Source organism: Vanessa tameamea, chromosome 6, assembly GCF_037043105.1.
Source record: "Vanessa tameamea isolate UH-Manoa-2023 chromosome 6, ilVanTame1 primary haplotype, whole genome shotgun sequence".
NCBI lineage: Eukaryota > Metazoa > Arthropoda > Insecta > Lepidoptera > Nymphalidae > Vanessa > Vanessa tameamea.
Window position 1 is genome coordinate 12103801 of NC_087314.1, and position 13323 is coordinate 12117123.

Here is a 13323-nt window from a genome sequence, read left to right on the forward strand (position 1 = left end):
GCGGTGAAGGAAAACATCGTGAGGAAACCTGCATATGTCTAATTTCAACGAAATTCTGCCACATGTGTATTCCACCAACCCACATTGGAGCAGCGTGGTGGAATATGCTCCAAACCTTCTCCTCAAGGGAGAGGAGGCCTTAGCCCAGCAGTGGGAAAATTATAGACTGTTAATGTAAATAAATGTAATACAGCAAATTTACTTTTTAATTTGATAGACTAGACTTTGGCAATTATTTTAGGTTTTTAATTGATATTGCAAAACGTTCATTTGCAAGTAAAAATATTTACTTTTAATATCGCAACAAAGCTTTCGAGAAACCTCTCGATATTTTCATAGTATTTTCTTAGTACAAGTTTTTTACTGTTATTTATGAATTCGAATAAAGTTCATTAGTAAAATATATATATTAATTTAAACGGTCCGTCATTCTTGTTAAATTAATACCTTTCACAATTGCATCGAAACGTGGTATTCCAAAGAAAACTGCGTTTGAAGTGTTCATTAGAAACAGAATTCATTTTGCGGCAACGGTTTTAATTAATGATTCTGTGAATATTTACTCGCTTCAGTGACCTTGGACGTTTAAAAGATCCAGAATTTATAGTGTTTAAATTGCTTAAAATTGTCAAATTTTTGACAGTTTCAGAATTTTGACAGTATTTATCATTTTGGTACTATTACGTTTTATTATCGCAGGTTATGAAATGACACCCATATACATATTGATCACTTTCAAAATAAAGTGATTACTTAACGCTAGATATAGTAACTAAAATTTGAATCAAGTGTGCTTAACATTTCTTTACTTCTATTTTGAAAATGACGGTTTTATAGATGTTATAGAAGCAGCTGCATCACTTTTTTTTTAATTAAAACTTACTGGCAACTCAATCTTCAAAAATACACACCAATAAAAACAATATTGATAAACTAGTGTTACAATTAAAGGGAATAAGTATATTTTATTTTGATTATGACCATCAGCATCGTTTTCTGCTGCTAATAAAAATAACATTAATTTTAAGCATTGTTTATGAGCTCATTAGCGAAGTTCCTGAAAATACTCTACATATAATAAATTATTGCTTTTTAAATGACAGCGTAAATGGCAATGCCAAGTTATTAAGCTACTGCAACACGTGGATTTAATATAAAATAAAACAAACGGTTGATGTCAAGTTGAAATACAGCCGTATTAAACATCGAAACCTTGAATGTGCACACGGCTTTACCTTGGACTCGCCTTTAAAACTCCAGAGCCGATTTTCGTAATTTCCATCGAAATCGTCACTGTAATATTCGCAACATATGAAAGTATTCATGAGCACTTTTATGCATTTGGATAACAGAAAAAATAGATGCATTTTGAGACTCGTAATATCACAGTAATTGCAATTAAATATTGAAGTCATATTGAAGGCCGCTAATTATGCAAGGACATGTCAAAAACTCCATAAATAGGATGATCAACTGTCGATACACAATGCGTAGATGTGTATTAAAATTTAAGTAAAACCTCTTCCGTAAATCTCGTATTGTTTTTCTGATTGTTTTGACACGTGGATGAAGTTTTATATTGATCTAATAATGAATGAAGAAGCCACTCCTAAAGAACTAAAAAGTTTTGTTACTTTGAATATAACTAATCTCGACTATCGAGCGAGTATCGTTCGGTTAAGTATAGAATAGAATGCTTGAAGTGTTGAAAATGTACTATTGTAATTTTTTTCAACTTACTTATCTACAAATAAAATACAAATTCCGTCCCGATAGACTTTACAATTAAAAAGCACTCAGCATCTGAATCGTCCAATTTCTGCAGACTTCATAACAATAACAATGTCTTGGGTTTAATATTTTCTTTATGAATCTATGAAAAAGTCCAGAGTGAAAACTTAAGATGTTACTCCCAATAAAAGATAGCTCAATTGGTTCAAAATAGATCACAACCAATCATCATCATCATGTTCATGTAAACATATTATCAATTAATTATAAATCGAATCGTCGTCGTCTCGCTAAACCGACAAATAAGTCGTCCGACTTATTTCTCGGTTTAGCGGCTAACTAATAATTGCGTCAATAGTCATGGTCTTAGGCTCAAGTCGCACCAAAACCGGACAATTGAAAGATTTTTTGTTATTTATTTAAAGAAAATTCCAAAAGCAGCCCAGCAGCAGCAGAATTAGGAAATTGGTAGTTTTTCTACTCCCGTGCAATGATCAGTCTCTGTTTAGAATGGCTGTCGTTGCTAATCATTAATCAGTCGGTAGTACATCAGCACCATGTTTAGAGGATAGAGCGAGTTTATCTTACTATTAAAAATAATTTAACTTTAAGAGGGATGGGAGTAAAAATTCAAGACCGAATATAATTTCAAATATTTAACGTTCAGTATAAAGCGTTTCTGATGCAAAATGAAGTTTCAGTTCCATCTTTATAGTAAAGAATGGGATTTTTGTTAAATTAAGTTAGATTTCCAGTACTTTTTGCTTAAGCGGTATGCTTTAGACTTTGTAAGCGTGAACGTTGAAAATAGTTTTTGACCATCGCATTCATATTATTGGAAAATATAATGTTTCTTCCAAAATGAGCTCGACCGATTAAAAAGGTTAAAAGAATAATCCGTATCAATAATATCGTTTCCATTTTTATTATATGAAACGTCCATTGGTGTGTTTGGGTGTAAAACTGACCCGTAAGATTTGACGGCAAACAATATACCGCTCCTCTCCACTCCCTGACGCATATAAAATATACTTATTTTATTAATGAAATGTTTTTTTATTGATTTTCTTCGATTATATATTCTTTCGATAAACAGCAATTTCAACGTGTCACATCTGTCGATCGTCTCGTGGGAGAAATATTTTTTTTAATATTTTAAGTGAAAACAAAACACGAAATCTGACGTAAACACGTTAGTTGTTTTATCTTACTTAATGATTACGAATAAATTATTTTTCTCATTTACCTTTTTAGGGGTTACGTATGCAGATATATATAATAAGAGTATGTTTCTATATATAAGCATTACTATATGTATTGCTTATATATTATATATAATTCTTAGTTATTTTGTTATTTAAGTATTGCGCACTATGCCCGATTTCTTTCTGCCTTAATCCTATATAGAGCTGTGCCTGGAAGAAATCACTGTAACTGATATTTGTCTTAACATACTTTATAATTTTCTAAATTGTATCCAATGAAGACAAAATAAATGAAAATAAAATTAACAGAACCAAGATATTTTGTGAGAAGTGCACTCCAATTGCAAAATGCCATGTACTCGTACATATTTTACATAATTGTACCATCTCCCAGAGGAACCTCGTTATTATTTAACAAATGAACAAAAAGTCATGCGACGTTTTTTTGTGAGGGCAATCCGAATTTGACATTTTTGTGAAAACTCTTAACGTTGGAATAAAAAAAGTTTTGATATATTTACTATATTTCGTATGTATCGGTAGCTTCCGTAAAATTACTACCAGTGATAAAAAGTAATATATGTTATATTGGCAAAAATTAAACTTTATTTATTTACTATGTATGTATAAACAGTTTATGTGTGATTACATTTAAAATATGTCTCATTTATATATATACGAATAAAATCGATCAAAAGCGTACTTTTTATATTTAAACTATTTTTTATATTTGAATATTAGTTTAATCGAAATACATTTAAAAATGTTTTTTTTTTAATTTGGAATATAGTATAGAATAATTTAAATTTCAATAATAAAATCTTATATCGTAAATGTATGCTTTATTTAAATATATTTATTTTTACGATCGTAGAAAACGTAATTATAGATTAATGTGCAAATTCTGAAAACCCAAAAGAAGTGTAATTGAGCACTTTTTCGCGGTCTCGAAGAAATAAAACTTCATTAAATGATAATGATATATATGACGTCATCAAGGCCCCTCGGTTAAGTTCATTTGAGGGAATGCGTTGATATTTTTCCTCCGAAGTAGATACTGCAAAAACAGGGTCTTTCAAGTTCGCATTAAGAGACAAATGCTACCTAACGACTGCTTCGAACAGTTCAGTGCAAAGTTTAAATAGGCAGATCAGAGTTTTCTTTTTAGCAGCTTATGTTTCTTCTTTTCTTAGAAAGATAATTCAAGTTGGATTTTAAAATAATACGGTTAAAATAACTTTTTTATGTAGTGAGTTAATACAATAATTATATCAACATTAAAAAATAAAAAATATATCAATTTTAATTAAGGACAAAGATGAAAAATGTTACCAAAAATTGAAAACCTATTCAAAAACATCTCCTTTTTAATACCTTTACTTTATACAAGAAATTATGTGTTATGTAGAGCTTAGAAGTTTAGTTTTTTTTTATTTACTCATTTAAGGCTATTTCTCGGATATATTTGTGAGTTTCGTCGTAAGCAAAACAAAATTAATCGCCAATATACACATGATTATAAATTCAAAATTAATTAACCCTCGTAACAGAATCAGTTTTACAAATTTGTATAACCATAAAACCGGCATTAATTTTAAAGCAGTACTAGTAAATCAATTCCCACCGGGAGGCGTTATTGGGGCTATTTACGCAAGCTTTGCTTCTACAAATTATGCTTCATAGTTCATTAGGCATATATTCGCGTGAACGCTCCCCGGCGAACCAAAGGATATTACCACGGCTTAATGCTAATTATGAAATGCTAATAACAGCCTTGAAAGGCCAGTTTTATTACCGCACCATACAGTATCGTGCGTTCTAAAAATAATTCACCTTTCTAAAATAGTCTATTTACATTTTCCTTACCATAAACGCGTTATTTAATGCGTTACGTTTGAAAATATATTATTTTCAATAACATCTACACGTAAGAGAAGTATTAAAGTCATTTCAATTTTTAACTTGAAATTTTTATTATTAATTATTATTAATAGTTGAAACATTACAAATATAAAAAATATTAATAGTAACGAATTAATATATTGTTGGCAAACATAACATTATTTTTTGTGATTCTAAAGATGTTAAATTTGGTATATTATGATTTCAGTTTAACCAATATAACTCGTACACTATATAAATATATTATTATTATTCTTGCATACAACTGTCGCGTCCAATAATACAATACCACTTTATAATAACAAAAATCAAACTTATTTCCATTTCCATTATTTAAACAAACAACATCTAGTTATTCATTTTAAATGTACGCAAAATATAATGTATGGAATATTTGAACTACTTATTAAGGTTAGTTTTAAACGAGGGAAATGAATGTTGCTTAATTATTTTGTAAAGAATCTCCTTATTTCGATTGAGATTATGATAATTTAAAAAATTAAATTAAAATGATTGTGCTTCAATGTCAGCATTATAATAATTACAGATACTCCTTTTAATAATTTTTCCCCTTAGTTAGAATATTAATATCAGTATAACAAAACGAGGACTTGTAAAATAGGAAGATCATATGATTGGTATATAAAATAATAATATAAGTCACGTACTGTACTTACTATTCTATATATAAATTGGAATGTATGTGCATCACATGCGAAGGACTAAAAAAAATTTCTATAATTGATTTTGTTAAATGATCTCTCGTTAGCCCGAAGTTCTTTTGTCTGAGAAAGATTCTTTTTGGACGGAAATAATTTAATATATTAGTTAATACTCTTTTCTATGGGATTTAAGTATTAAGCAAAAAATATTAAATTATTCTACTATAGTAACTTCAAAAGAAATTAAAGTCATGTACATTTTATAAAAAAAATTCAATGAATAGGCAATTTTTAATCAAAAGTCATATTGCATTCTTCCAATAGAAAAATAATAGTATTGAGATGACTGCATCCTATATTCAATCAACGGGTATTCGTAAAGGTAACTATTTTTATCTCTTATTAGGGTTCGAGGCATTGGCTTTGGATATCGGTGTATTTATGTTGTATCGATTTACGAGATATATCGACCATAAAGTACTCACACAGTATATTTTCTCTATTGAAATAAGTCAAATCTACTTCAAGAATAATAATAGTGTGGCTTTATAACTTCATTATAAATTTTACTTTGACTATAGTGACAATGACTATTAAATTTTTTTTTATATTTTATTAGTTCGATTCAAGTTCCAAATTCAAATTTATTATATTCAGTCGTGAGCTTTTAGCTTTGCGTATCATATTTGCTAAAACTATCTAGTCAGTTGAGTATTCGGTATCGTATAACAAAGCCATAAGTATCAATAGTCTGTGTACTATCGTTCGAGCCCTATCTGTTACCAATAACGACACGTCATATATTGTTCCACTATAAGTTTTATTAGCTTTATTGAAACGTTTTTAGTGTAACGTTAGAGTTCAGTATATTAATATGAGTGGTAATTGATATTAAGGTTTTTACTTTTTCGTAGAGATCAATATTCACATATAAAAATAAAAGAAAAATGTCTTTTGCAGTATCGAATATTACAATGATTCTTAATATTTTATTCTTACAAATATCTTCGTACAGCTTGTGGCTTTTCCTTAAACTCATTATAATAAATGCATTGCGTTGTATTTTTTAGTACTCAGTGTTAATAGAAAGTATGTTTATAATTAAGTTTAGTTAACTAAGAATATCATTTCAGGGTTTAAATTGTGTTAGGAAATTTATTCGACATATATTAGGAAACTATGCCTGTCTCTTATAATAATTGTATATTAAAATATGTATGAGAATTGAGCAGCAGTTGTTCAAAAACAGTTTTAAAGAAATTATGTCAAACGTTCAAAATACTCTAGTATCATAAAAAATCTAGTCTTGTTAGATTTAGTCTTACAATCACGTTCCTATAATAAAAGTGCAACAAAATTTTTGGCACAAACGAACAGCTTCGGGGGTTAAGCTACGGGTAAAGTGATGTTTTTATTAATTATTTATAACTCAATTTGTAAGTTATTGTAACATTTTTAAACGCCAAATATTAAGAACTGTCTTCGTTTTAGTTCCCCGGGTTAATTTATGTGTTTTTTAGAAGGATGGTTATGTATATTTATTTGCAAATATTTTCTTCACCTCGTATATGTTGAGGAGTTGTGGGATCTTATGCCGGCTTTATTGACTTCAAAAGCACGTGTTTGTAAACATTGACAATGCTAGCGGTCCGGACTTCTGGTAGAATTTTCCAGACAGAATATGCCAATAACTTTCACAAGCCCGATATCCTGTGATATTAAATTCCAGGATTTAATATGAGGACCTCGACCTTTAGATGCAACCTTATATAATATTAAATCAAAAAGGCAATTTATCGGTCGCACAACATTCTAATGAACACCTACAACGAGTAAAGTAATTAATTAAACAAGTATCGTGTCTTCTTCTTTTGGAAGAGTCGATTTTTGAGTTTATTTCAATATTAATATTCCAGACGAAATATTAGTTTAAACCATGAGCGCACATCACACGTGAACATGTAACGTACCTATCTACTTTCACAAGAATATCTCGCAACCAAATTATAGGGTCAGCATACCCAAATCAAAAATATATAAGGTACAGTCAACTGCAGAAAGTCATACGAATTGACTTTACTTTGAATTAATCGATCATCATCATCATTATTTATGTTAAATTTAAATGTCAAAATTGTTAACTGCGCATAAATAAAGTGTATTATGGAGCTTATAATTTGAATCATAATTTATAAGAGAAATAATGAGTACCATTTTTTGAGTCCGATTGTACAACGTGCTATATCTTTTTAATATACTAGCTAATCGCGCCGACTCCGAAAGGGTACAAATCAAGACTTAATGCCGAGATATTTTGATATTAAATTTAGCTAGAAATATAAACGCTATATTAAAATAATAATATTAAGTTAATAGCCATCATAAAATATATTTTAACCTAAATCACAAAATAAAAAAAAATTTGGTTTGCACCGAAAAAAATATTTAAAAAGGAAGGCATTTAATAGTCAGGAGGGCTATTTCATCGGTTTATTTGATTTTGACTTATTTCAATTTAGTGTTGTTTTTATTACTTATTTTTAAACATTTGTAGTTATTTTAACATGTTCTTGTGTCTTGTAAACGGTTTTTCTCTACTAACTAATAAGAAGCATTAGTTTCGCGTTAGCGTTCTTTAGAAAAACGCTCAATCGGACGATTTCCTCACTACATTAGCTACATTGACGTAATTACCTTCTCTCTCTAAGCTTAATTAGTTTCTCATTGAATATTCATTATTGAAATAATGTATGTGCATATTGAAAGTATGAGTTGCTATAGATTAGAAAATCAATGTGAATCGGAATAGTAGTTTTGGATCTGAGAGAAACTAATAAACAAATAAATCTGTCTATCTTCTGTTCATATTGTAATATGTATGTACATGCATAAAATAGAGGAGCAGTCTGTAGATGCCCTAATGCTGGGCCTCGTTTTCATTTGAAAATAAAGCTAAAAGTAAGGGGTATAAAGCGTACTCCACCAAGGTGCTCTAATGCTTGTTGGTGGTGGGTGGCGTGACAGATTTCCATCGGATACGTTTCCTTTCGTTCTTATTATTGTATACAAAAATTAGGCAAATGAAATTTCAGAGGTGCTTGTCTGGATTTGAAACCGCAATCTTCTGTCTATAATCACGTCTAACCACTGAGCAAGCTGGGCTTAAATACATAAGTTATTGATATTTTTTTATTTATTCAATGCAAAAGAAATGATTTATTCATAACATATAAGAACGCACACTAATTACGGTTCTGCATAACATTAATAAAAAAAAAAAAAACAATATTGTTTAAAGTATTTATGTGATAACTTTCCCAGGTCAAGGTTAATAAAAAAACATCGATAAATAAAAGATTGACTTAACATCTGACCTATTTCCATGCGGTGTATAAAAGGAGTAAATCAACATTCTAAATCAATATATGCTTATGATATTATATCAATTTATTGACAACTATGATTGTCATATTTATTCAAATATTCAGGTAAGTGGGTTAATATTCATTTAAATACAACAACCATTGACTGCCTCATTGAATTAGTAGACGCATCATGCATCAGACCCAAAAGTCTTGGATTCAGATCCTGGATCTAGTCTATATAAGGTTATTGGGAATTTATCTAAAAAAAATTTCAGTTGCAGCTTAGAACCTAGAATGATAATGTTGATAATGTTTACACTCATGCCTCTAAAATCCATGTATCCAGGAATTGAACTTTTTACGGTACTGTCGGATGTTATGAAGTAGGATAACGTAAAAAATGTCGTGGCAAAAAGTAAATGATATCCGGCAACATAGCTATATTTAAAATTTTGTATATGAATTAACGAAATTATATTCACGTCTGATAGATCAGTGTCAATTAATACTGGTAAGCTCATTATATGAATTTCAGAAAAGGTTAAACTAGATTGTAATGTAATTTAATTTCAGCAGCATCTACATTAACTCGATATACGAGTTTAGAGCAGTTTTCCAGCGAAAAATGACCCCTTCGTTCGTCGCTTACAATTTCCAGGGTATTGTCAAAAAACTAGCAAATTTTTTAACGTTGACGCTAACGAATTCTGTGACATAGTTGCTCTAAAAATGTATAATAAATGGTATCATTTATTTCGGTAGTCCGTTTATGTTGTATATATGGTGGGTTTAAAGAACTTTTTTTCCATAAAAACATTTCAATTCACTTAAATTGAGATTACATAATGTTTTTAATTTTTTATAAAAATACAAAACCGATATATGAAGTTTTTCTTGAACTTTTTCTTGAATCTGAATATTATAAAACCATGATTCAACTATTCGTAATAGTTAAACAGCGTAAATCGCTGATTTTATTTGGGATAGATTTAATTGAACGTCCCTTTTATTGTAAGAATTGATACATTTTATTTACTCTTGCAAATTAAATACATATTGCTTCTATATCAATCAATCATAAATTACATTTTCTACTTAACACAATGAAGATAAGATCAATAGATTAATAGATACTAATTATATTCAATTAATCTATATCGATTATAAATACGAAAAAACACGGCGCTTACTTTAGAACTAATTGAGTACCTAACGCTTACATAATGTATGAGGATAGGAAAATAATTAATTGCTTAGTGTTTACTATAAAAAATATTGTAAAAAGTCTTTCATACAACACAGAGATCATATTGAGAATTTGATAAAGAAACAAGAATATATCTTATAACCGGTTCGACACGACAAATTTCGCTTGGAATGAAGTTTTGACTAGTATTATTAAAGCGAGTATAGAAATTGTATTTTTTTTTCAATATCTATATTACGGATTTCCTCTTCAACATATTATAACCTATTAACAAAGTAAGTTATATATACATAAATATTAAAAAAATACATTATAAAATGAAAACTAGATAAATTATTTAACAACCGACAGTAATTAACTAATTCTGTAATACATTTTTATCTTTAACACGATTTCAAATATTGGTCTACAATAAAAATAAAATAAGAATTAATTATTTATTATCTTGGAATTAACTCTATTTTCATATCATAGTGGTTCGATAATAATTTTAGTTCATGTTGTAATACATATAAATATATAATATTTATTAATCAACATAATCAAAGAAAAGGTATTATATAAACTGTGCATAATTGAACATTATGACTCAGAAAATTATATTAAATTGGTCCCGAATGAGACGAAACAATTTAATTTAAGTCGCGAGAAACAGTTCGACGGCAAGTGGTTGGAATTGTTATAAAATAGTTACATGTTCATTTAAGGCAGATCGAGTGCTCAAAGTAAATAGTTTCCAATTAATTCCCGTAGTTTTATTCGTTTTCCAGTATAATTAGATACAATTGAAAAAGTTTGAACATGCTACCTGCACTCGGACTATGAGTATTGTAAGAGCTTAACTTTCTACAATAACAAGTTCAAATGCTCTACAATAATACCAATACTATACTAGTTTACGGTTGAAACAAATGATATATTTCACGCGGTCAAATCATCTTTGTTTTGTCCTGCTCACGTACACCATCTCACTCGCCATTAGCTTTGACAGTGACCGTCAAAGTTTTTTATTTTTTATTTCGGTATGGGTTTAGTCACATGTGCAACGTTTATTGTGAAGAAGGTACATGATTCTTACAATCATATGCTAATTAAAGTACGCAGTGGTGAAAACACTATCGGAGTTAGGAAACCTATAATATATTATGATGTATGTGTGTGTGTATGATATAATTTACTATAGGTAACTGACCGTCTCAGAAAAGGCGCTCTTTGGCCTCCTTGCTGGCGTCCCGTTCATCCTTCAGTTACTCTACAAAACGAATCAAAACAAAATCAGCCAATCGGGTCGCACAAAACTTTTTCACGGACACTTGTGGAGTTCACTGTCAAACTTGAACATCCGAGCGAATTCGCAAATTTAACATATATCCTCGAAGGATCATTGGCATTCGTAAAACAGGATAAAGTAAAGCGTTGGAACGCTGTTACACTTAATTTAATCGATGACTTCATGCAATTATTTGTTGGTAACTTATCGAAGAGTATTCGAGTGAAACCGGTCGTGAGCGCGCGCGGGCTCTTGCTCCGTTCGAATGAGACTGACTCGACTCGAGTTCGACGGTTCGTTTGCACTCGCTCCTCGGCCGGCTAGCGTTCCGGCTCACGCCATGCCTGCATTTTTTACACCGGACAATAGCCCAACATTTGGAGGTTATGTTTTGTAATGGTCCCTCACCCTAACTTTGGATTTGTCGCGCCCTTTTTTATAACATAGGTTTCTACTTACCGATAGGTCGTTAACATATCAACTTGATATATAGAGTACCGATTATCACATTGTTTACGTATAGCTTAAGCACGGAATGATTCACTTAAGATGTTTACATTTTATATTTAGGCAGTCGCCCGGTTAATCTTGCTGCGCCTGCGGCGGTGACGTCATCTCGCCTCGACATTTTATCTGGCAGATACAGGATCGCAATTACAGAGGATCTTGAACGTAATGTTATCGCAACCTTCTGAATAAACATTAATACGTACACTTACATTATCAACACGTTATCGCCGACGTAACTGATGAGATTAGCGAACCAGTTTAGATTAATGATTTTAAAATAAAAATAAGAGAAATTCCTAACTAAAATATTTTTTTTTATTGTTAAAAAATAAATTAGACATAATTTATTTCAAAATATTTCGTAACAACTACGAAAATGTCCGATCTACTAAGCATATTAATATTACTAAATAATATTTTTCATTCATTACATTGTATGTAAAATTTATAGGGCAGTGAAAATAGCAGTTCAATAAGGTGATTCCCAATGGAAATAGAGGCATGAAAGGATTCGCACGTAGCAATAATATTACATTCCACAGCGTATCACAATGTTAGAATAACGCTAGTTCCATTGTTATACTACTCTATATGTAGCATACGATATGTAGAGCTGAACAGCCATATGGACTGAACGACTCTACTGTAGAGAAATTTATCCGAATATAATACATATTTAAGTATCCCATAGGCACAATAAATGTTATTTATATCTTTTGTATGAAATACGACATTCATTCATAAATTATTTATAATCTAGGTTCAATTTCTTGATCTAATTTTTTCATAATTCAAGTAAAAAAAAAATCATATCATAGTAGGATTTTGAATCGTTATACATATTCATATGTCTATAACAATCAACTTCTTAATATTAAATTCTAAAAGCTTCAGTCGAGAAGAATCTGCAACAAAAATAGGTTACTCTTTTATAAGTAGGTAAGTATTAAAAAATAAAGAACTCACTTTCTATACACATCAATACCTTGTTAAGAATTTTCTTAACCTTGTCTAGTCGTACTTTATAAATCTACAAAGGAATTTTTGTCCTTTGTTTAATATTACAAATACTGGACTATTAATAACTTACATTTTTAAAACCATTATCAAAGTAATAGATTAAAAGTATCATATTAAATGAAGATGTTTTTATGTATAGAAGATTTTTTAAATTCTTTATTTAAAAAAAGCGAACTGGCCACCTGATGGTATGTGGTGACCACCACTCATAGACATTAGCTGTGTAAAAAATATTAATCGAAATAATTAATTAAACGTGTCGAATGCACCACCTTAGGAACTAAGATACACTGACTCTACCTTCAAATTGGAACACAACAAAACTTATTAGGTTTGAGTGGTTAGTACCTATCCAGGCGGGTTTGCATAAAGTCCTTCCACCAAGTAGGTTTTCTCCAACCATTTGACATGCAAGTAACAGATAAAGAAATAAAAAGAAGCAAATGTCGCA

General features: G+C 29.9%; 1 protein-coding gene across 1 annotated transcript in view; it reads right to left on the reverse strand.

The window, feature by feature from the left end:
* Lmpt (Limpet) overlaps nucleotides 1-11607 on the reverse strand; it is a 151170-nt gene extending 139563 nt beyond the window's left edge. The window contains exon 1 of the mRNA XM_026634272.2: nucleotides 11265-11607. Coding sequence (XP_026490057.1) covers nucleotides 11265-11312 — 48 coding nt within the window. The 5' untranslated portion in view covers nucleotides 11313-11607. The remainder of the gene's footprint in view (nucleotides 1-11264) is intronic.
* Nucleotides 11608-13323: the final 1716 nt, after the last annotated feature.